General features: G+C 47.2%; 1 protein-coding gene across 3 annotated transcripts in view; it reads left to right on the top strand.

Moving 5' to 3' along the window:
• Positions 1-23,798, top strand: part of MTMR4 (myotubularin related protein 4) — a 651,646-nt gene that overhangs the window by 463,108 nt on the left and 164,740 nt on the right. For all 3 annotated transcript variants that reach the window (XM_085649730.1, XM_085649731.1, XM_085649732.1), the window contains one exon: positions 15-210. In XM_085649730.1, coding sequence (XP_085505856.1) covers positions 15-210 — 196 coding nt within the window. The remainder of the gene's footprint in view (positions 1-14; positions 211-23,798) is intronic.

The raw sequence follows: 23,798 nt of genomic DNA on the forward strand, positions 1-23,798 counted from the left end.
TCTACTTTCCCTAGTTGGCTTTCAGCACTGGAAAGTACAAAGTGGTTGCAACACCTCTCCATCATGTTAAAAGCTGCAACCCTGGTGTCTAATGCTGTGGATCGTGAGGGGCGTCCTGTTTTGGTTCACTGCTCAGATGGCTGGGACAGAACACCTCAGATTGTCTCTCTGGCAAAGCTTCTTGTGGATCCCTATTATCGAACGCTGGAGGTACTGTGCCTTTCCTGGTTCTCTGTCTCCCTTCAGAAAAGGAGGAAACCCTACAACTAGCAGCTATAAATGAGACATAGGTCCACTGGATGAGCTATCTCCTGCTTCCTATAAATAAATGGGGCCTCACCCATTGTGCATCTGAAAGGTTTTCTCTCTTTTGAAATGGTCTGTCAAGTAGAGTAATTGTATCTGAAATGGGGCTATCCTTAGTTATTGGTATTTTTGGACTTCAAAGCCAACTGGCAATCCAAGGAGTACACTGAGCATAGCAGATATGATGACATAAGATCTACACCAGGAATAGGAATGATTTAAAGTTGAGTTCAGGTAGGAGTGGGTCTGGGTGGGAAATTGATCAATGTCCAAGAACTGTTGGAGTTAAATAAAGACAGTCAACTCATGCTACACTCGTGAATTTATTATTTCTTGGTTTTGAGCCTGGTGATATTTTGTTTCCTTATAATTCTTTCCCCGCCAGTGTTTTTTTCTTCTTTTTTGGCCACATATACTGGTGTGTTTACTTTGTAATTAATGCATTATATTTTGAAGTTTTTAGCTGTGGCATGCAACTAATTAATGTTATTCTCAATGTTAGTAATGTGGTCATATTTTTTCAGTCCTAGTTTGTGTTTTGGCAAGATGTATGGAGTCATTGATGTGATCAGGAAAGGCATTATCTCATCCTTGTAAAAACGACTAGGACGTGAATGGGCATTCTGATGTCCCATTTGATAGAGCTTTAGTGTCTACTACATTCAATATCATGCTGTTGGGTTTTTCTGGGCAGTGTGCCTTAATGGAGAAGTCTGTACAGAGGATGATTCCAAACTATTTGGTGTTCATTGTGAAGAAAGGTGTGTGTCTAATTTTCTTTATGCGCAGTAAATCTTAGATCTGTGTTTGTTTGGTGTTTGTAATGAGAGGAATTCGTTTTTTGGTCACATTTTGCTTTGGGTAGGGGCTTGACGTCCAGTTTTGAACAAGACTGAGGTTCATATTTGTAGCATGTGTAGCTGTAGATCACATACTTGGGCTCAGAACTTTATTCATAAAAGAAATACTTTTTGGGATTTCTAGATGACTTGTGGTACGTCTCATGAAACCCACAGTGCACCAAGACAGACTCCACCTTAGATAGTTCCCCTCCCCCCCCTTCCCCCCCCCCCCATCTGACCTTGGATGGGTCTTTGAGAGATCTGTTATAGCTGTGCGTAGAAAGAACACCAGGAAAACAAACTGTGTAGGAAAACATTAAATACATGCAACCGACCCACCACCAATTCATTGGAAGATCCTCTGGCGGTTTTATAAGAATGACCCTTTTTTTTAGGGTGGGCAAGGAGAAATCTGTTTAAGCTCTGCCATTCTCCCAGAAGCAGTTTTCTGTGGTTGCACCACAGCAAATTCAGAAATCTACATCTACCCAAGGATCACAATGAAAATGCTTGCCTGGTGTGTAATATTTTCTAGGCCAAAAAGCCTGGTAGGCATGACCCAATAGTAGGTGGGTGCACTAAGCAAAAATGCTTGAATGATTTTAGTGAGCGCCCATCTGCTGTAGCCGAGAACATCATAGGCTTTGACTCCGGCAAGACTAAGGCACTTAGGGCTTAAAATCTTGTGATTGACTGAAGGATAGTAGCGTGACCTGACACTTCGAGTGAACAGTAGGAAGTTTCGCAATTTGTGAGCCCCTGGTCCAGAAAAGAGATATGATAAATGTAATAACTTGGAATAAAGCTGGGCTTAGAGCTAAGAAGTCTAACGAAGACTCGTCTAGGCGAATTGAATGTTATGACCTAGTGTGCCTTCAAAAAACATGTGAAGTCGATGCGGTCTTCATTGATGGGTTTCGCGTAATACAAACTCATGCTATTCCCTCACACTCTGGTAGACCCAGAGGAGGTTTAATAACCTGGATTAGAAACACCTTTTGTGTGAATATATTTGAGACAGATGTCCAGTCCCCTTACTATCCTCTTATTATATGTAGTGGTCCCGGAGCAGAGGATATGCTCCTAATTAATTTGTATAATAACAATTTTGGGAACAACATGGCTCAGATAATCAAACAAGGAATTGACAGAGCATTAATGACCCATTGTAACCCCCTACACATAGTTTGGTTGGGACATTTTAATGCTCATAGTTGCTCAAAAGTAACAACTCTGCTCTGTGGGTTGGTAGATGAAGAAGGTGACGTCCCATACCATTTCTTACATACTCAATACGGGGACGAATTAAATAGGCTATTGGTCACAAGAAATACTCAATCCCACCGATGAGCATACGGGCAACCTGACAAAAACGTTTGGGGATATTATACATGGCTCCACTCTAGATTACTTCGTGATCGCGCTACTTCTCAAGACATATTTTAACCAGATGGGAACCTTAGCTTCAGTTTTTAGTGATCATGCTGCACTGATTTTCCAAATCCATTGGAAGGAGTGTTTTAATAATCTGGTTATGAAAATCCAAGACCCAGTAATAGCAAGAAGGAATGGAATAGTGCTAAAATGGGCTAAAGTAAATAAGGATATATTGTTGCCTACTATAATCGGGTGCACCCAGAAAGAAATTTCAACCTGTCTCGATTCCCTTAGTAATCCTCAAAATATAGTGCAGGCCTTTGTCTCATTGCTGAGTGTGGTGAAAAGCAACCTACAATCGAGGAAGGGACTCCATCTAACCAAGACCCCGCGCTGGTTCAATACTGCTTTCACCAAGGCACTCAAGAGTCTACATAAAGCTTTAAAGGAATGGCCGAGGAATAATGCCCTGGTTACCTCCCTCCGACTGCAATATAAGCAATGCAGGCGGGATAGACTTATAGCCCTGAAGGCGGACGCTTGGGATAAATTACAACTAGCCTCAGACTCAAAAAGCTCTAAAGAATTTTGGGCCATAGTCCACTCCCCATTCCTGAAACAAGAGACAGAACCCTCGCTAAGTGCCATTGGGGGAGAGTACTCTTGGGTGTCCCATTATACAACCATATTTGGGCTTGTATCAGAGATGGAACCTTTGACTGAAGCTCAACTAAACTGTCGTATGGGCACTCCCCATATCTTTGCATTGACAGAAGTGAAAACTGGCCTTATGCAATGCAGAAGCTCTAAGGCTCCAGGTCCAGACGGGGCCCCGATTGGCTTCTTTTTTACCCAAATCTCTAGACCCCGTTCTTGACGTATGTTTTCAACGCATTTGCTATCGTAGGCCCCCTCCTTCATGGAGAACAGTTATTGTGCCTATACATAAGAAAGGGGATAAAGCTTTGCCCAAAAACTATAGACCAATTTCACTTCTATATGGAACAGTTAAATTAACCCCTTCCCTGCTCATGACGGAACCGTTCCGTCATGAGCCACGGTTGCCGTGTGCTCATGACGGAACGGTTCCGTCATGACACGCCCGTTGGCGGCCGCTCCGCCTGCGCGGCGCTGTTTCCCCGCCTGTGCGGGGGGACAACGCAAATGGGCGGAGTCATGACGGAACCGTTCCGTCATGAGCACAGCCCAACCGTGGCTCATGACGGAGCGGCTCCGTCATGAGCACAGCGCAACCGCGCTGCCCCCCCGCATTCCCCAGCACCGCGGCGGAATTCCCGCCGCGGTGAAAGGGTTAATGGGCCATTTGTTGTTAAACAGACTTGAGGAATGGGCTTCAGGAAAAAATATTTTAATTCCGGTGCAATATGGTTTCAAAAAAGGGATGGGACACTGGATCCGTGCTTAAACCTAAATCTAATTGCAGCAAAGTATTCCAATATCAAAGGCAGAAGTGTTTTTATGGCATTTATGGATCTCTCAGCCGCTTTTTATTCTGTTTCACATAGTAAATTATGGAATACTTTGAAAGACCTGGGTGTGGATGTAAATATAATCCTCTTCATTCGCCAACTATACTCAGTCTTTTGCATGTGTTAGGTATGGCAGCAAGGGCGAGTGTACTAGATCTTTCCCCATTCTCCGGGGTGTCAGACTTGGATTCCTTTTAGCTTCCTTTTTGTTTTCACTCTATACATTCTATGTGGAATCAGCTGTGAGCCATGAGCTTACTGACGTACCCATGGTAAACAAAAAACGGATCCCCATCCTGTTATATGCGGACGACGCTGTTGTTAGCTAGAACTGGCTTAGCTTTGCAAGCACAAATATATAATTGTGTCCTATATGGCGGCTCTAGATCTTAAGGTTAAAAAATCAAAATCTTGCGTCCTGGGGAAGCAGCCTAAAAGACTACCGTCGTTCACTATTGATACCCAGAGAATTGAAGTAACCAAGACTTTTTTATACTTGGGCGTACTTTTTAATAATTCAGGGTCCTGGACAAGGATGGTGGAAAACAGATGTATTGCATTAGAGAAAAGCATCATGGCTATCTGCTCATTCATGAAAAAGCTGTCGACAAAGCCTTTGGAACCAATTAAAAAAATGTATTCAGCTAATGCTATTGCATCAGCTGTATATGGAGCAGGGATCTGGGGAATAACAAAAGCTGATTTATTACAACAGAAAGAAGATGGTTTCTTTAAAAAATTGTTCTCTCCCCTGAAAGGTTGCTCTAATTACATCATGCACCAAGAGGTGAAGGTCCCTTATATTTCCGACGTAATATTCATAGCCTCGGTCCTACATTGGCATTCAATCTGTACCAGGGAAACGGTGCGACTGACTCAAAACATCATTAGAGACCGTCTATCCCTTGAGCAGGCATACCAGGTTGCTTGGCTGCGATATGTAAAAGACTCCCTGTTAGCATTGGGCCTAGAGCTTCTTTTTCATGACCCACTTTGTTGTTTGAACACCGCAAAAGCCGAAATTAAATCTCACTCGAAAGATTATAGGGAGAATGAAAAGCATGCATTAAATTGTAACAAAACTACAGTGGCACTATATCTGGACCTTCCTCCTGCTCCAGGGGAAGTGAACTCATATTTGATCTCTGTAACAAATATTCGCCACCGATATGTCTTGCTGAGATTCAGATTAAATCTTATCCCTTGCTTGCTGGCTTTCCCATCAGGAATGTATTCATTCATGGAACTCCCAGTTTGCCCATGTGTCTCTCCCTTCAATCAAACCTTCATTTTATATTTTTCTGTAAGTTTTATACCTGTGCACGGAAAAAGTATGTTCGAGGCATATGAGCTGCAGATCACACACTGTGCATAGATCACCTTCTGGTGTTGGGCCCGGATGTTTGCACTTTGTTGTTGTATTGGAATAAGTCTTTGGAAGTCATGAGATAGGTGACTCCTCCTTAGGACAATAGTGCGCATGTGCATCGACCATCTTCAGATTGTTTTTTCCGCCATCGGGCTTGGATGTGTTCGTTGTGCTCCAGTTCGGTGTTGCCGTTCTAACTTTCGACGCACAATCCTTCACCCATTCTTCGGTATTGTTTCGATCGCGTTTCCCATTCAACGCGCATCTCTACAAACTTCAATTCTTCGATTCCGGTCGTCTACGCAGGCCTTCGGGCCTAGCTGCGCCATTAGGCCTTCGGCTCATGGAAAGGACTCCTTTCAAAAAGTGTCCTCAATGTGGATCCAAGTTTCCACACGCCGATCTTCACGAGGTGTGTAACCTCTGCCTTTCTCCCGAGCACGATGCCAAAGACTGTCCAGCTTGTGCCTCTTTCCGCTCCAAGAAAACAATACAGGATCGTCTAGCTCGAAGAAGCATGGCTCGATCATCAACATCGATAACGGACAAGAACTTCCAAGAAGGCATCAATGTACCGGAGCAGGAGCAGATCGAAGAGGGCAACATTAGCAACGCCGACGACTCCGACATCAAAGAGTCATCACTCCAGGACAGTCTTCGTAATTACTGACATCAACCCCTCCCTTCCCACCCATTCTCAAAAAGGCTTCGGTAACACCTTCACCTTCGGGCCTAGGTGCACACCGGGACACAACTTCCCACGCCCCGCCTTCGGGCTCGGCATAGAAGTCAATACATAAGCCTTCAGGCCACTCTGAATCAAGCGAGCCTACCGTCTGTGCCGAAACCCCATCCCCGGCACCAAAGAAGAAACCATTGTCTTAGTCCGCACGGACGCCTGGTTCCACATCGGCACATCCGGCACCGAAATCCACTGGTACTGACGTCTCGCTCCGAAAAAATCATCGGAACCGAGCAAACAACCGGTTCCAAAGACCATTGACGCTCACTATTCGGATCTTAAAAAATCATCGGAACCAAACAAACAACCGGTTCCGAAGACCACTGGCACTCAAGCTTCGGATCTGAAAAAATCATCGGAACCAAAGAAACAACCGGCTCCGAAGACCCCAATGCAACACAGGAAAACTCCTGATTCCAAACCTAAGGAGCATAAAACGACGCCAAAACCTGTGCCAATCAAACAAGCGTACCTGAAAAAATCGGCACCGAAACACACTCCAGAGGAGGAGCTTTTTCGGCCTGATCAACCCAAAGACAGGCCAACTTACACTTAGTCCTTCCAGGAAAAGAAAAATGGACAATCCTGTACCAGCTCCACACTCTTTAAAGAAAAGAGACATTGCCTCTTCTCCTTTAAGAATTCCTTCTCCTCCTCCACACCACACCTCCCCTATCCCATCTCCAGTACCCTCACAATCTCCTCCACCTCAGGATGACGACACCTTTGGGGAGGAAGGGAATGATGAACCTTTTGGGGAACCTAGTCATCCCAATACCCCAGATGTCCCAGGCGACGATTATGGCACACCAGATGTTCCTAATACACCACAAGATGATATCTATCCATCTAGACCATCCCCTCAAGAGGACACTATAGGATTCACTCTGCTCATACACAGAGCTGCAGAATACCACGGTGTGAATTTGCACACAGACCCTGTAGAAGATTTCCTCATGGACACTTTTGCACCATCTCAAAGGTCCACATCCATTCTCCCAATGTTAAAAGGGGTAATCAAACACGCTTCTGAAGTTTTTAAGGATCCTGTAAGGGCTAGAGGCATTAACCCCAGGGTAAAAAAGAAATACACGTCTGCCCCAGCTGACCCTGTTTACACTAAAGGACAACTTCCCTTGGATTCTTTGGTAGTCTCCAACGCCAGGAAAAGGGCTAACTCCCAAACCACAGGCGATGCTCCACCTCCTGATAAGGAGTCAAAACTGTTGGACGCATCTGGTAAAAGAACAGTGTCCCAAGCAGCCAAAATATGGAGAATTGCCAACACACAGGCTTCGCTGGCTAGGTACGATAGGGCACACTATGACGAGCTAGAGACCCTACTACAACTCCTTCCAGATCAATATAAAACAAGGGCCAATGGTCTCATCCAGGAAGGCAAACTCATAACCAATACCTCCATTTGTTGTGCTCTGGATGCTGCAGACACAGGCTCCGAGCTATTAATACCAGTGTCCTTTTACGCAGACATGTGTGGCTACGCATTTCAGGGTTCAAACCCGAGGTTCCAACTACCATACTAAACCAGCCGTTTGACCAGGAAGACGTATTTGGGCCTAGTGTAGATTCATCTTTGGAGAAGTTGTAAAAAGATACTGATACTACCAAATCAATGGGAGCTTTGCAATCGCAAGCTCCCAGAAGTTCCTTTTGTCGCTCAACTTATAGGGGCGCCTCTAGAGGTTTTACCACTGATAACCCCTCCACTTCCGTCAAAAGTCCTACCTAGACCTCATCTACTAGAGGCTATTACAGAGGAGGCTTCAGGGGCAACAACAACAAGAGTAGAGGCAAAACTACCAATGCTTGCACCGCCTCCACCCCCAAACAATGACTTCCCTCTTCTCCCCCCGGACCACTCTACTCCGGTCGAGGGAAGATTGCTACAGTTCCTACCTGTCTGGAACACCATTACCACGGACAGGTAAGTGAGACAAATCATCCAATCCGGTTATTGCCTAGAACTCACTTCAACTCTCCCAAACATACCACCCAAACAGAGTCCAATGTCAACAGAGCATTTGCCGCTTCTAAAACGAGAGGTGCTTTCCCTCCTACAAAAACATGCAATAGAACCAGTTCCCCTGCATCACCAAAACACAGGGGTTTACTCCCTGTACTTTCTCATTCCAAAGAACGACGGAACCCTGAGACCCATCTTAGACCTCAGACCATTAAACCTCTACATACAATCAGACCATTTTCATATGATCACTCTTCAACAGGTCCTTCCTCTACTCAAACAAGGTGATTTCCTTGCCACCTTCGATCTCAAGAACGCCTACTTCCACATTCCCATTCACCCTGCTCACAGGAAATATCTTCGATTTGTAGTGGACGGTCAGCATTACCAGTTCAAGGTTCTTCCATTCGGAGTCACCACAGCACCCAGAGTCTTCACAAAATGTCTGGCAGTGGTAGCAGCCCACTTAAGAAGGCAACAAATTCACGTCTTCCCATATTTGGACGACTGGCGCATAAAAGCCAAGTCGCATACCCAGTGTGTAAATCACACACGCACCACAATCGAACTACTTCACGACATAGGGTTTACCATAAACCTCACAAAGTCTCCCTTCCAACCGTCCCACATCCAACAATATCTAGGTGCCACAATAAACACCTCAAAAGCCTTTGCATATCCCAGTCCAGCTAGGATAGCAAGCATGCAAGCCCTTATAACAAAATTCCAGCCGCAACACTCACTTCCAGCTCGAGTGTTCATGCAGCTAATAGGGATGATTGCCTCTTGTATATTCATAGTACCTCATGCAAGACTCCAGATGCGCCCCTTACAGGAATGCTTAGTATGTCAGTGGAACCAAGCTCAAGGTCAGTTAACAGATCTGGTGTTGGTGGACGGCCGCACACATCACTCTCTGCAGTGGTGGAATACCCAAAACCTTTCCAAAGGGCGACCGTTCCTAGAGCCGATTCCACAGATTGTGCTAGCATCGCTCACCAGCTGGGGAGCTCATCTACTACATCACAACATACAGGGCACATGGAAACCTCAGCAAAAGCTACTCCACATCAATCATCTGGAGTTATTAGAAATCTTTCTGGCATTAAAATCTTTCCAGAGACCGATATCAGGCAAAGCTGTCTTAATATGACAGCAATGTACTATTTACAAAAACAGGGGGGGGAGGGGGGGGGGCGCTCTTTGCAGCTCTCTCAACTAGCACAGAGCCTATGGAGGTGGGCTATTCCTCAAAACGTATTCCTTTTAGCCCAACATCTTCCAGGAATTCAAAATCACATGGCAGATCTGTTAAGTCGTCAGACACAACAGATTCACGAGTGGGAACTTCATCCACAAGTTCTTCAACTGTTATTCCAAATGTGGGGGCAGCCCGAGATAGATCTCTTCGACACACATTACAACACAAAATGCCCAAGCTTCGCCGCCAGATATCCACACCCATTGTCCAAAGGCAATGCAAAATGGATGAATTGGTCAGGCAGATTTGCGTAAGCTGCAACAACAGTCACTAACACTGATCCTAGTTGCTCCAACATGGACCAGACAATCATGGTACACAAGATTGCTGGAACTATCAGTAGTATCGCACCAAAAACTACTCCTCTCCCCACAGCTCTTAACACAGAAACATGGAGAGATCAGACATCCAGATCCAGCACAGCTCAACCTGGCGATCTGTCTCCTGAAGTCCTAGAATTTGGTTACCTCAATCTTCCACCTGATTGTATTAACTTTATCAAAGAGGCTAGGCGCCCCACCACTAGGGCCTGCTATGCAGCCAAGTGGAAAAGATTTGTTATATACTGTAACAACAACACCATCAATCCTCTAGATGCCTCCACTCAACACATATGTTTCCTGCTGCATCTTCAAAGATGTAATCTAGCATACACATCAATTAGATTACATCTTGCTGCCATAGCAGCTTACCTACTAAATAGACAACATTTGTCATTGTTCAAGGTACCTGCCATTAAAGCATTTATGGAAGGCCTCAAGAGAATAATTTCTCCCAGGGTACCACCCTGGCCAGTGTGGAATCTAAACATCGTCCTCACTAGATTAATGGGTTCTCCATTCGAACCTCTACATAAATGCGAGCTACAATTTCTTATATGGAAAGTCGCTTTCCTTGTGGCCATTACATCTCTCAGAAGAGTCAGTGAGCTACAGGCTCTTAACTATTCAAGATTCATTTTTACTACTCCATCATAACAGTGGTTCTGTAGTAGGGGATCTCTGTGTATAGTCATAATCATGTAAATCATTGTCCTCCTCTGCAATCCTGCATATACAGTTAAGAGAAAATAAAGACAAATAATGCTGCCTGAAATAAACACGGCTACTCTGGCCAGTACTTCATCCTGAAGTGAAAAAGGATAGCCAGATAACACTGAAATTTAAGCATTTTGCTAAGTTTCACACATAGAGAAACTCCCCTTCACACAAATCCTTTGTCATGATAGGAAGGGTTGGACAGACAAGCCCCCATAGGCTGCCATTATGTGTCTGTAAAAAGGATACCGTGCCTTTAAGGAACCCTCCAGAGATCCTCTGTATCCCATGATGCACAGCCAAAGGCTAGTTACTTATTTTTTCCGGCTCCTGCTAGCAGGACCCTGGAGCATTGAGCTCTACCTTTAGTGGTATATCTTCAAATATTTGAGCTTTTTTGATATTTGAGTGTTTCACTTGACGTCTGAGGCCTTTACCTTCCTTTTGCTGTCTTTTTGGGGCATCTTTATTTGACAAGTGCCCAGATTGTGGCAGGAGGAAGGCCAAGTCGGACTCTCACAGGGTTTGTATACTCTGTCTTCCTTCATCTCATGTTCATCTGCAAGTCATTCTCCAGGAGGAACGTGCGTGACAGGGAGCAGATTCGTCTTCAAGGCCTGGAGCAGAGAAGACAACAGGCTGCAGGTGGGACATCTGGGCACGGAGAGAGCCTTTCCTCTTCCACAACCCATGCGTCTGCTTCTGGGGGGCTCAGAAATGATGCAGGTCCCGGTCGACGTCGAAGGCGACGATGACGACGTCGAGGCCTGGTATGACTACCATATGCTCCCTGTCGACCCAGGGCTCTGGGTCTAAACGACGTCGAAGATCAACATCGAGGGAAAGGACTTCGAGACCTCGGACGAGGTCGACGTCTAGGACTTCAGAGACGACGTCAACACATCATCGCCGAGAGGAAAGTCGACGTCTGAGAGGCCATCGGAGCTTGTCGTCGAGAAGCCTGTCACCCTCTGTGGTCAGTATCTCCACGTCTGGAGGAGAGTCATTCATACTTCATACTTCGGACTCGGAGTACTCCAGGACCTATTCTCTGACCAGGTCACCGGAGTCAGCTCAGCCTGTGGCTCCTCGTCAGTCGCTGCTGTGACCTAGGACGCCTACTCCTCCTCCACGCCTGCCGACGCCTCCGCCTCAGCCGGCGGCGGCTCCACCTGTGCCAGTGGTCCCGGCGGTGCCAAGAAGGCCAAGATCTCAATCCCGGCTGAGACATCGCTCTCGTAGCCGGCACCGGTCTTCAACCAGATAACGCCGTCTTCATCGTCACGAGCGGTCACGTTCCAGGTATACTAGGGGCACGGAGTACTCTAGTGCAGGAAGATATTCGCCGACTCTGTCGGATACCCCACCTCCGAGGGTGTCACCAGTCGATGACATTACCACGTTTCAGGAGGTTCTGGTAAGGGGAGCGGCGAAACTGGGCATTGCACTGTCCGTGCCTACCCCGTCCACGTCTGTGATCTTTGAGACGCTGCTGCGGAAGCAAATCTCTCGTCCTCTGCTTCCTCTGGTACCCGGTTTGGAGTAACCGTCGATGGAGTTGTTCCTGACGCCTGCCTCAGTGAAGTTGGCTCCCTCGGGACTTAAAAAGAGATACAGGCACCCGGACTCGGACCCTGCATTCCTGCGGGTGGATCCCCTTCCAGATTCAGTTCTAGTGGTGGCAGCGAAGAAGCAGCACGCTACGGACCCTTCGACCACAGTTCCACCAGACAAGGAAAGCCATAGACTTGATTCTGCGGGGAGAAAAGTCTGCAGCACTGTGGCCACTTCAATGAAGGCAGCGAGCTCGCCGGCTCTCTTGGGTTGGTATGACCGCTCCTTGTGGGAGTCTCTTTAACAGTTCGTGCAACTCCTGCCTAGAGACAAACGCGAGGACTTTCAGGAGGTTCTCAATGAGGGTCTGATTGTCTCCAATCAGATCATCAGTGCGGCTGCGGACACCTCTCTCCTGGCAGCTCATGGACATTGTCATGGTGTGACTCTGCGGCGCCATTCATGGTTGCGTCACACCTCCCTGAAACCGGAGGCACAGCAACGTATCGCTAACCTGCCAGTCTCGGGTTCCACCCTCTTTGGTCCCCATGCGTACGAGGAAATGGCTTGTATGAAGGCTTAGGTTGAGACCCTCAAGGCTGTTGGCTTGGAGAAGCCGAAGGAACAGCGTAAGAGTTTCCGCCCCTACCAACGGCGATACTCTTCCCAACAGTTCCAACGCGGACAGGGACGTCAGGTTGGACAGCAGCAGTTTCAGCGGCAGCCTTTTCAGAGACGTCAGAGAGGCAGGGGCAACCAGCAGTCCACATCGGGGAACAAGGGCCCAGCTGGTTCAAAGCCCTGAGGGATTACTTCCCCCCTCTTCTGTTACCCACTCCGGTGGGGGGGAAGCATCCAAAATTACCTGGCAGAGGGGAGAAAAATAACTCCGGACAATTGGGTGCTGAATATTGGTCGCAGTGGTTACTGTCTACGTTTCATCAGTCCTCCTTCATCTATTCCACCAGTTCGTTCACAATACCTGTTGCGCGAACTTCAAGTGGAGGCGGATACCCTGTTAAGAAAAAGGGCGATAGAACTGGTTCCTCCTCCTCAAAGGGTAAAAGGTCTATACTCCAGGTTCTTTCTGGTGCGCAAAAAGGACAAAAACGAATTCAGGCCCATTCTCGATTTGCGGCAAGCAAACAAATTAATTCGCAGAGAAAAGTTCCAGGTGCTGTCCCTGCACCAGATTTACCCTCAGCTGCATCAAGGGGACTGGCTATGCGCCATAGATCTGCAAGACACGTACTTCCATGTACCCATTGCAAGGAAGCATCGGAAGTTCCTGCGGTTCCTAGTCTGCACCAATCACTACCAATATACAGTGCTTCCATTCGGCCTGAAGTCTGCGCCCAGGACTTTTTCAAAGTGCATGGCGGTGGTTGCAGCGCACCTGAGGAAGAACAAGGTGTTCGCCTATCCATACCCGGATGACTGGCTTATCAAAGCCTCCACGTTTCAGGAAGCGCAGCTACATTTCAACAGGACGGCTGTTCTGTTGAACCAATTGGGACTTCACATCAACATGTCAAAGTCTGTCTCGACTCCTGTTCAGTGTCTGCAGTACCTGGGAGCCTCCATCGATACACTCCAGGCAAGCGTGTGTCCTACGGAGGAGCGACGCTTATAGATCCTTCGGAAGGCTCAGACTCTCATGTCCGTTCCTTCTGCGACGGTGAGGACGGTGTCCTTGCTCCTGGGTTCGATGGCCTCTTGCATCTTTCTCACTCCACATTCACGCCTCCACATGCGGCCTCTGAAGGAATGTGCAGAGGATCAGTGGGACTAAAAACAAGGGAACTGGGAGGACATGATCCAACTGTGGCAACATGCTGCCCAGTCCCTGAAGTGGTGGTGTTCACCTCACAATCTCCTCAGAGGGATTCCGTTCCACAAAGAGATACAGACTCAATCCATTGTGACAGATGCGTCTCTCCATGGCTGAGGAGCGCATTCGGAACACCTTCAAATACAAGGGACGTGGTCCCAGACGGAGTCCACATATCACATCAACTTTCTGGAACTCCTAGCAGTTCACTTGGTGCTGAAAGCCTTCCAGCCATCGTTCCACACCAGTTCCTTGCTTGTACAGACGGACGACACAACAACAATGTATTACCTCAGCAAGCAGGGGTGCACAAAATCGCGCAGGGGGTCTCGGGAGGCGCAGACGATCTGGAACTGGCTGCTGGCCAGGGGCCTGACGATCACGGTGACTCATCTGCCAGGTGTGCAGAATGCTCAGGCAGACGCGCTCAGCAGGCTCGTTCAAGAAAATTACGAATGGGTCTTAAACGACGAGGTATTAAGGGACATTTTCGCACGGTGGGGCACTCCAGACATCGATCTGTTTGCCACCGCAGAAAACAGCAAATGCCAAGACTTCGCCTCCAGGTTTTACCAACCAGGGACGCTAGGAAATGCACTGTGGATCAACTGGTCGAACAGCTTTCTCTACGCTTTTCCTCCCATTCCCCTGATCCCGACAGTGTTGATCAAACTGTCCCAGTCCAGGGCCAGGATGATACTCATTGCTCCGGAATGGCCTCGGCAGTGGTGGTTCACCGACCTCCTACACCGATCTCTCCTGCCGCATCTTCGACTTCCGTGTCGGCCGGACCTTCTCACGAAGTTCGGAGGGCAGATGGTGCATCCCAACCTCTCGACGTGGAGTTTGGCAGCATGGCCCCTGAGCTAGTGCAGTATGGACATTTAAATCTGCCTCAGAACTGCATGGAGATATTAAAAGAGGCAAAAAGACCATCTACAAGGACTTCCTATGCATACAAATGGAAGAGATTCTGCATTTGGTGCACGTCTAAGTGTGCAGACCCTACATCCTTCAAGGAGGATGTCATCCTCCCATACTTACTGCATTTGGCTCAATCTGGCCTTAACTTTCATTCCATTAAGGTTCACCTAGCAGCTTTAACTGCGTATAGGAAATGCCCTTCACAAACTTCTTTTTTCCAAATCCCAGTCATCAGAGATTTTCTGGAAGGTTTGAAGAAGGTGTTTCCTCCCATTAGGCGCCCTTCGCCTCCATGGGAGCTTAATGTGGTGCTGTCTAGACTAATGAAAGAGCCTTTTGAGCCTATTCATGAGGCTTCTCTACAGAATCTATCCTGGAAGGCAGCTTTCCTTGTAGCTATAACATCGGCTCGCAAGGTGAGTGAGATCCAAGCTCTTTGTTGCCAAGAGCCCTATACTGTGTTTCATGCATCTAAAGTGGTCATGAGAACTCGCCCAAAGTTTCTTCCTAAGGTGGTGTCCGATTTCCATGTGAATCAAACGATCACGTTGCCCATGTTTTTTCACCATCCTTCCTCTCCGGCAGAGAGGTCCCTTCATTCCCTCGATGTAAGAAGGGTGTTGAAATTCTACTTAGATAAGACTAAGGAGATTCGTAGATCGGATCAATTATTTGTTAATTATGGATCGGTCAGGACTGGTCTTGCTACCTCTAAACAGTCCATCTCTAGGTGGATTGTGTACTGTATTCAACTGTATTACCAGAAAGCTAACAAGACTCTAGGGGTAAGCCTAAGGCTCACTCTACTAGAGGTAAAGCTGCTACAGCGGCTTTGCTTCGCAATGTCCCCATTGCAGACATCTGTAGGGCTGCCACTTGGAAGTCAGTCCATACTTTTGCTAAACACTACTGCCTGGACTCTGATGCCAGGACAGATGCTCAGGTTGGGCAGGCTTCGCTGAGAAATGTATTTGCACGGTAGTGGTGCTGTCTGTTTCTTCCACCGCTGGGTTTGGTTTGTGGGGGGGATGGGCTTGCCATTCTATTCACATGATTATACACAGAGATCCCCTACTACAGAAGGAGTAGTTTCTTACCTGTAACTCCAGTTCTATATAAGGGGTATCTTAGTTATAATCATTAGCAACCCACCCTCCTCCCCGGTGGATGAAACGATAATATCCTGAATGCTACAGGCCTGGCTTTATACACCTTCAAAAAGAACTGAAAGTAACTAGCCTTTGGCTGTGCATCATGGGATACCGAGGGTCTCTGGAGGGTTCCTTAAAGGCACGGTATCCTTTTTACAGACACATAATGGCAGCCTATGGGGGCTTGTCTGTCCAACCCTTCCTCTCTATCATGACAAAGGATTTTTGTGAAGGGGAGTTTCTCTATGTGTGAAACTTAGCAAAATGCTTACATTTCAGTGTTATCTGGCTATCCTTTTTCACTTCAGGATGAAGTACTGGCCAGAGTAGTCTTGTTTATTTCAGGCTGCATTATTTGTCTTTATTTTCTCTTAAGTGTCTATGCAGGATTGCAGAAGAGGACAACTTAAGAGACTATTTAGATTGCTATGGGGTCCACGCACATGGGCGGGACTATTCACATGATTATGACTATAATAGAGATACCCCTACTACAGAACTGGAGTTACAGGTAAGAAACTACTTCTCAGGACAAATTCCATCCTAAGGTTCTCTCTCTTCCATCTCAACCAATCTGTTGAGTTGCCAGTGTTCTTCTCACAACCAAAAACAGTAGCAGAAAGAGCTCTTCATACACTAGACGTAAAAAAAGCACACCTTTACTATGTTGACTGAACAAAACCTTTTCGCAAAACAACTTTTTGTATCCTTCTCACCACCACATAAAGGCAATCCCAAATCAAAGTCTGGGATTGCAAGGTGGATTGTCAAATGTATACAAATTTGCTATCACAAAGCAAAACGTACACTGTCTATTCCCCCTAAAGCCCACTCTACCTGCAAAATAGGGGCTTCAATGGCATTTTTAGGGAATATTCCCACATATTCACACATTCACAAAACACTATTGTGTAGATGTTCAGGCAAAGCAACAAGCTAGTGTACTCAAAACACTATTTCAAACTACTGCAACAGATACTGGTGGTGGCACGCTACAGAGGAGTACTGCTATGCAAGCTACACAAGCTATGCTATGTGTGATCTGCAGCTCAAATGCCTCGAATGGAAAATGCTACTTACCAGTATGCATCGGTTCTTGGCATGTAGAGCTGCAGATTCACACACGCCCACCAACCTCCCAGGCTACCTTTATCTGTTCCAGTATTATCTTAATTAGATACAACATACATGGACATCTATCTCTATTTCTCACAAAACTCCATCATTTCCCTTCTTGGCAAAAAAACAATCTGAAGATGGAGTCGATGTCCATGCGCACTATTGTCCAAACAGGGGTCCCCTATCTCATGACTTCCAAAGACTTATTCCAATACAACAACAAAGTGCAAGCATCCGGGCCCAACACCAGATGGCGATCTATGCAGTGTGGAATCTGCAGCTCTACGTGCCAAGAACAGATGCATACTGGTAGGTAGCATTTTCCTTTCCATACGCCCACTGTTCTTGAAATATAATTTTGCACAATGTCGTCCTGCTCTGTGCTTTCTCCAAATGCTCGCCAATCCTTATGTAAATTTCTCTCTTACATCTTTTTTATGCCTGGTTTTATCAAAAAGGAGACTGATTAGCTCATGATTTGAACTTCAACTAATTGCGGCACTACTTTGCACTTTATATTATTTATAGTACGATTCAAGGTTGTGTTCTAATAGATCTCTTCTCACCCTGAGTTTTTTTTTGGTCTGGTTTTATTCCTATTTAGCTGGCTCACTAGTTTGCAGATGGATTGTTTTTCTGCTTATATACTCAACTTGTTTTAATACTGTCTTGCACATTTTACTACATATTGAATACATTTGTTATGTTTTAATACAGTGCTCTTTTCTTTTACCTAAAGTTTTAATTTTTTTTAAAACATATTTTTATTCGCCAATTTGAATATACATCGCAGGGCTCTGCACACCAGAGACATCTGCCGAATCAGACCATGTGTAACCATGAAAGCAATCGACTTTTGTGAGCAAAATCAAAAAATGCATAACAAGGACATTCTAAATAATATAGAAACTCCCTCCCTCACCCCACCCCCTTGAAATCGCACTAAGTCCGCGTAGTCCTGTCCACAGCCTAGACATATAATCAAAGAATCTTAGAATGCAACCCCCCAGATCCCCCTCCCTGCGCCTATACAGAACAAGAAACTACCCCAATGAATGAATCTCCGCTACCGCTGGCGGCTCCAACCATAGATCCTGATAGTCCGCCCATCGTTTCCAAATTTTATAGTGCTTGCGTGGGTATCCCCTGGCCACAAATATAGGTTGCTCCAACCCCATGCAAAAATCCAATCCATCCTTCAATGCAGCTACCGAGGGGGCCCGCGTCGCCTTCCATGCTTTAGCAATGTCTTGCTTCGCCAGTGTGAAGCCTAATAGGATGAGGTGTCGTTTGTAGACGTTGCCCCCTATCCCCTCCATGACATGAAGCAGTGCCAACTGCGGTGTACGAGGGAGCCCCCACCCCAGGACCTCTGAAAAGCATGCAAAGACCCACCCTCCAAAAACGATCCAAGGATGTGCACCGCCAGACAGTATGTATGAAAGTGCCCTCCTCCTGACCACAGCGAAGACACTCTGGGGAAGTGATCAGCCCCCCCGCCTCAATCGGACCCTCTTAAAATAGACCCTGTGGAGATACTTTAGCTGGACCAGACGGAGTCTCATCGCTATGACCGCACCCCGCGGAGCTGCCAAGGCCTCCGTCCAGTCCTCTTCCTCCAGATTGCCCACGTCTTCCTCCCAGACCCCCTCTCCATAGCTACTGAAGTGTGGGGAGCAGTGCGTAACCAGGGATTGATAGATCAGGGAAATCTTATTTTCCTGTAAGGCTCCCATGAAGACTTTAGCTTCTAGCGGACTAATTTCAGGGAGAGACTCCAGACCTTCCAGGCTAGGGGACAGGGCATGGCGAAATTGGAGGTACCGGTAAAATTGTGACTGTGGCATATGGAATTCCCTCTGAAGGTCCTGGAAGGGCTTGAGTGTCCTGCCCCTCAGGACATGACCCAGGTTTGAAATACCGATGTCGTCTCATCCCCGGAAAGCTTTCAGGACCGCCAATTGGGGCACGCACCCATTATTCCACAGAGGGCTCTCCCGAGTCAGGGTATTCCACCAACCCATATGCCCCAGCGTCTGCCTCCAACTCAGCAACACCACCCGCGTGACCGATGGCATCGCACCCCGCAACGACGCTGAGTACAAAAGTGTGTGTAATGAGTGGCGCCCCATGAGTTGTTGTTCCAATGCATCGGGTCTTCCCGATCACCATACCACCACTCATTAAGGACCAGTAGGTGCTAGGCCTGGTAGTACGAGAGAATGTCTGAGGACGCAAGACCTCCACAATAGGTGGACAGGAAGTATGTATGCAGTGCTACGTGCACCTTTCCCCCCTCCCACAAAAATTGCCCAAGCACAGAATTCACCAGCCCGAACCATCTGGACGGGATCGGATACGGGTGATTCTGTAGCTGGTAGAGGAGCCGGGGAAGCGCCACCATCTTGAATATTATAGATCTGCCAAACAATGTCAGGGGCATACGGGACCAGGACTTAAGGTCTGCACGAACCCGCTCCCACACTGGAGCCAAGTTACGCTCCCAGGAGATTGCCGGTACATCCGAAAGAAACACCCCCAGATATTTCAAGCCCCCCACCGCCAACTGGATCGAGGACGCCCACGTGCCCACTCTCGTCCGATCCCCCAGAGCCAATAATGTGGATTTGCGGGGATTCATATATAAACCCGACGTCTCTCCAAAGATCTGCACGACGCGCAAAAGCCGTGGCCCCGTCCTGTCCACTGCCATAAGAAAAAAGGACATCATCCGCGTATAGCGCGATCCTGTCGGACAGACCCGAGGCCCACTCGAATCCCCGGACCTGCGGATCGATGCGCACCCACGCCGCCAATGGCTCCATGGCTAGGGCGAATAAATATGGAGACAGAGGACATCCCTGCCTTGTGCCCCGTCCAATAGAGAAGGTGGAGGAGGTCGCGTCTGCCACCCGTGCCGATGCTGTCATCCATGTAGAGGAGCATTATATAAGAAAGGAAGCATGGGCGTAGATTGAGTCTGCGCAGCAATGCAAATAGGTAAACCCAGCTCAGGGAATCGAACGCCCTATCCATATCCGCCAAGAGAAGTGCCGCCGGTTCCCCCGTCTGTCGAATGGCCGCTACCGCCTCGTGTGCCCTCCTAATGTTGTGTCTGGTCGCCCTCTGAGGCATAAACCCCGCCTGATCAGGGTGTACAAGAGCAGAGATGTGGGTCAGGAGTCGATTGGCCAGTAACTTTGTCAGAATTTTGGCCTTCACGTTTGAGAGAGATGGGGCGATATGAGGCATGTTGCTCTGGGGGTCGTCCGGGCTTATGGAACACCACCACCTCGGCATGCCTCCAATCAGGGGGGAGCAATCCCTTTTCCCGGGCCTCCTCCACCACCGCCCGATAATAATGGGCCAGTTGTACATTGTAGCGTCGGAAGAATTCATTTGTAAACCCATTGGGTCCAGGTGCCTTCCCGAGATTAAGCTCTCTCAGGGCCGCGCCTAGCTCCTCATCTGTCATGGGGACCTCCAACTGATCTTGCACCTCGTCCGACACCGTTTTGGGTGGTATGTCTGTTATGAACTTATCAATGGTGGACGCTGACAAACATTCCTGGGGGGCATAAAGATCTACGTAGTATGTAGCAAAACTCTCCGCTATGGCAGGGGGGGGGTGGGGTCTGTAATCGGCGTTTCTGCCAAGTCCACAATTACCGGGAGGGCCTGGGGATGGAAGGTGCCCTGACAAAGATGATGCAGCATCTTGCTGGACTTGTACTCCCATTGGTATATCCTGCTGCGCGTCACCAGTCAGACTTGGCGTGCTTCGTCAATCAGTAGGGCAGCACAGGTCTGTTGAGCAAGGAGCAGTTGTCACACGCACTGGGCCTCCCCCCTGCCTCCCAACTGGCGCTCAAGTGCCTCTACGTCCGCTTCTGCATGAGTCAGTTCCTTCCTATGCTTCCTGCCGCCGCACACCAGGATATGTCTACCCCCGGGAGAGTCGCGACGCTAGGAACGGACCCCTCATTAGCCCACCGATACTGGGCAATTGCTTCGCTCATATGCGTCCCATAATCTTCAGTCTGTAAATGCCACACTGAGAGACGCCACCGAAACGTTGTTTCCCCCTGCCTATAAAGAGCTCAAGGGACACCGGGGAATGATCCGAGAGGCTTACCTAAAGTTTTTTAATATGGTTCCTATCTGCTTTTTTTGTATCCTACTCAAATATGATGGTAATGTATAATTCTACTAAGTTTGCATTTTATGAATTACTGTACTTTTATGATCTTACTTATTAAAGATCAAATAAAGTTGACAGATTGATTGAGACGAAGGCACCATGCGGTAGAGCGGTGGTCCAGTGAGAGAAGAGTACTAATGCTTTGTCTTCTGATGACTCCAAAGATGAAAGTTCCGCTGTCCCCATCGAAGGGCTCCCAGTGGACACAGACGGAGGACCTCAGGCCCTGACTCAGAGGCCAACCATAACACCCTTAGTCCCAGAAGAAACCCCTATAGTTGCATACAGAGTATCTTTCCTCTAGGGATCAACCTTTGGTCCATGTTAAGTAATGGCCCAAGAGCGCATTGCCTTACCAGACTAGCCACCTCGGGGGGGAAAAAACCTCAACAGTCTACACCAGCCACTGTTGTAGCGACAGTTCCGTTCTGGGAGGCACTCCCAACATTCTCGGAGAAAATTCTGCATGCTCCTTGAACACCCATGACAAACAGGATGCTCTCAGATACACATCAGAGGCTCATTGTGTGTAAGACACTCTAACTTGCAGCATTGAACTGCAGCCCTTATCAGTTCATCCATTCAAATAGATTCACATAGACTGTCTCACTGCACACACACCATTTTCCTCCTAAAAGTTATACCACTTTCTTATTAATCAGTCAATCTAGAGAATCACTTTTTTTCCCCTCATCTGCGAGCAAATAAAGCAATGCATATGTTAGATGTCCAGAAGGCCATTATGTATTATATTGATCATAATTGTTCCATTATGTTTTTTTTAAATACTTTTTCACCTTTCACAAAGTGATTTTCATCTTAGTCCGGCTTGTCAACGCGGATAGTCCTATTTACGCAAATATGTTATGTCAAAGTAATACATACTTTATATTTACCTGACCAACTGCCCATTTTCACTCGCAAATAGGTTGCTGCTATGCATTCCTAGGCAATATTCCATTCGTTGATAATTCTAAGGCTACAGATAGACTTCTGCACACATTCACTAAACACTACTGTGTATATACTCAAGCCCAACAAGGCATTAGTGAGGCAATGAGTACTAAACACATAAACATAAATTCAAAAGTCTTAACACACTTCCCTGCAACCCACTACATTTAGGGGGAAGGACAGGGTTTTAAAATCTATACATAACGTGATCTACAGCTGCACATGCTAAAAACAGAAAACGGTTTCTTACCTGTAACAATTTGTTCGACGTATGACTGTAGATACACATGCTCTGCATACTTGTCATCTCGTGTTGTGTTCGGACTTTTTGTTTTTCTTCGAAGAGTTGTCACAAGGTAGAGACTCCTCCTGTCGGTGATACTGGCATCAACTCCTTTGTTACATTGTTTTCTCACTGCCATCAGGTTCGAACATGTGTGCCTCTCCTCCATGTTAGACTACCGTTCGGTATGACTTTTTAGTCCTATCTTGTCTTCAACGGTATAGTTATTTGGATCACGCTTTTCTATTTCTGTGCCGCGTTAAATTCAACAGTTCGATTACTGACCGATCGCCCCTTGGGTGCTGCCCTTCCCGGATTTACTCTCCACGTGCACTGTCCGCACTAAAATTGTGTTCCTGATAGAATGGGCACCTTTTCGATTTTGCCCCCAGTGTCACGCCAAGTCCCTGCACACGGACCAACATCTTGTGTGCAATCTCTGCCTTTCGCCTGATCATCATGAAGCAGATTGTGACGCCTGCAAGTCTTTCTTCTCAAAAGACTAACCGGGATCGGATTAAGCGTCGGCTGGAAATGTCTCGTCACTCCGAAGACGACAGAGAAGAGCATGCCCAGGAAGAGCATGCTGCGGAGGAAGAAGACCAGCATTTGTCTATCGAAGGGACTTCCGGCTCCGATATGGAGGACAAATTGGGTCAATGGTACTCACATGCTGCCAGAGTGGCAGGTTGTACTCCAGTCACTTCACCTAAAAAGACTTCCAAATCTTCACCCTTTCCATTACTAGAGTTCGCCGGACCGCCACTGCCATCTGGCCATGGTCTGATCTGAAAAGACAATTCGGCTGCCGCACCCTCCGGTCTGGCACCAAAACTATCTACCAAGGTTAAATCCTTTGTATCAACTTCGGATTGGGCACATAGGTCGATGTCCTCCCAATCTTCGGAATCGACCCGGCCTCAGACTGCTTCTGCCACAGTGCTGGCCAAGAAACCTCTTTCTGCTTCGAAATCTTCAGTTCCGAAACCAGCTGAACCTAAATCCTCCAAGCACATTTCTATTCCGAAATCATCAGACTAACGTTTGGGCACATTTCACAGTTTCTATGTCTCCTGTTGAACCCATCCTAGAAACTATGGATATTTGTCAAAGAAAAATCAAGATTCAACAAGGAACTGGAAGACTAGTGCCCTCTTCTCCACCAAAGAGTCAATTCACTTGTGATGAGTATTTGGACACTCCTTTGCCACAAAAGGTGGTCACTGGACACTGCTTCTAGCCCTATTAGTCATCCTCGTCCTCCTCCATTCTGCAATCTTACAGGCGTTATCTGTGGTGACAGGCAGGCCAGGAGCGTTTTCAATTCTCTGTGCTCCCCTTTGGCCTTATCAGTGCACCTCAGATGTTCACAA

Source organism: Triturus cristatus, chromosome 3_2 (assembly GCF_964204655.1).
Source record: "Triturus cristatus chromosome 3_2, aTriCri1.1, whole genome shotgun sequence".
NCBI classification, from domain to species: Eukaryota; Metazoa; Chordata; class Amphibia; order Caudata; family Salamandridae; genus Triturus; species Triturus cristatus.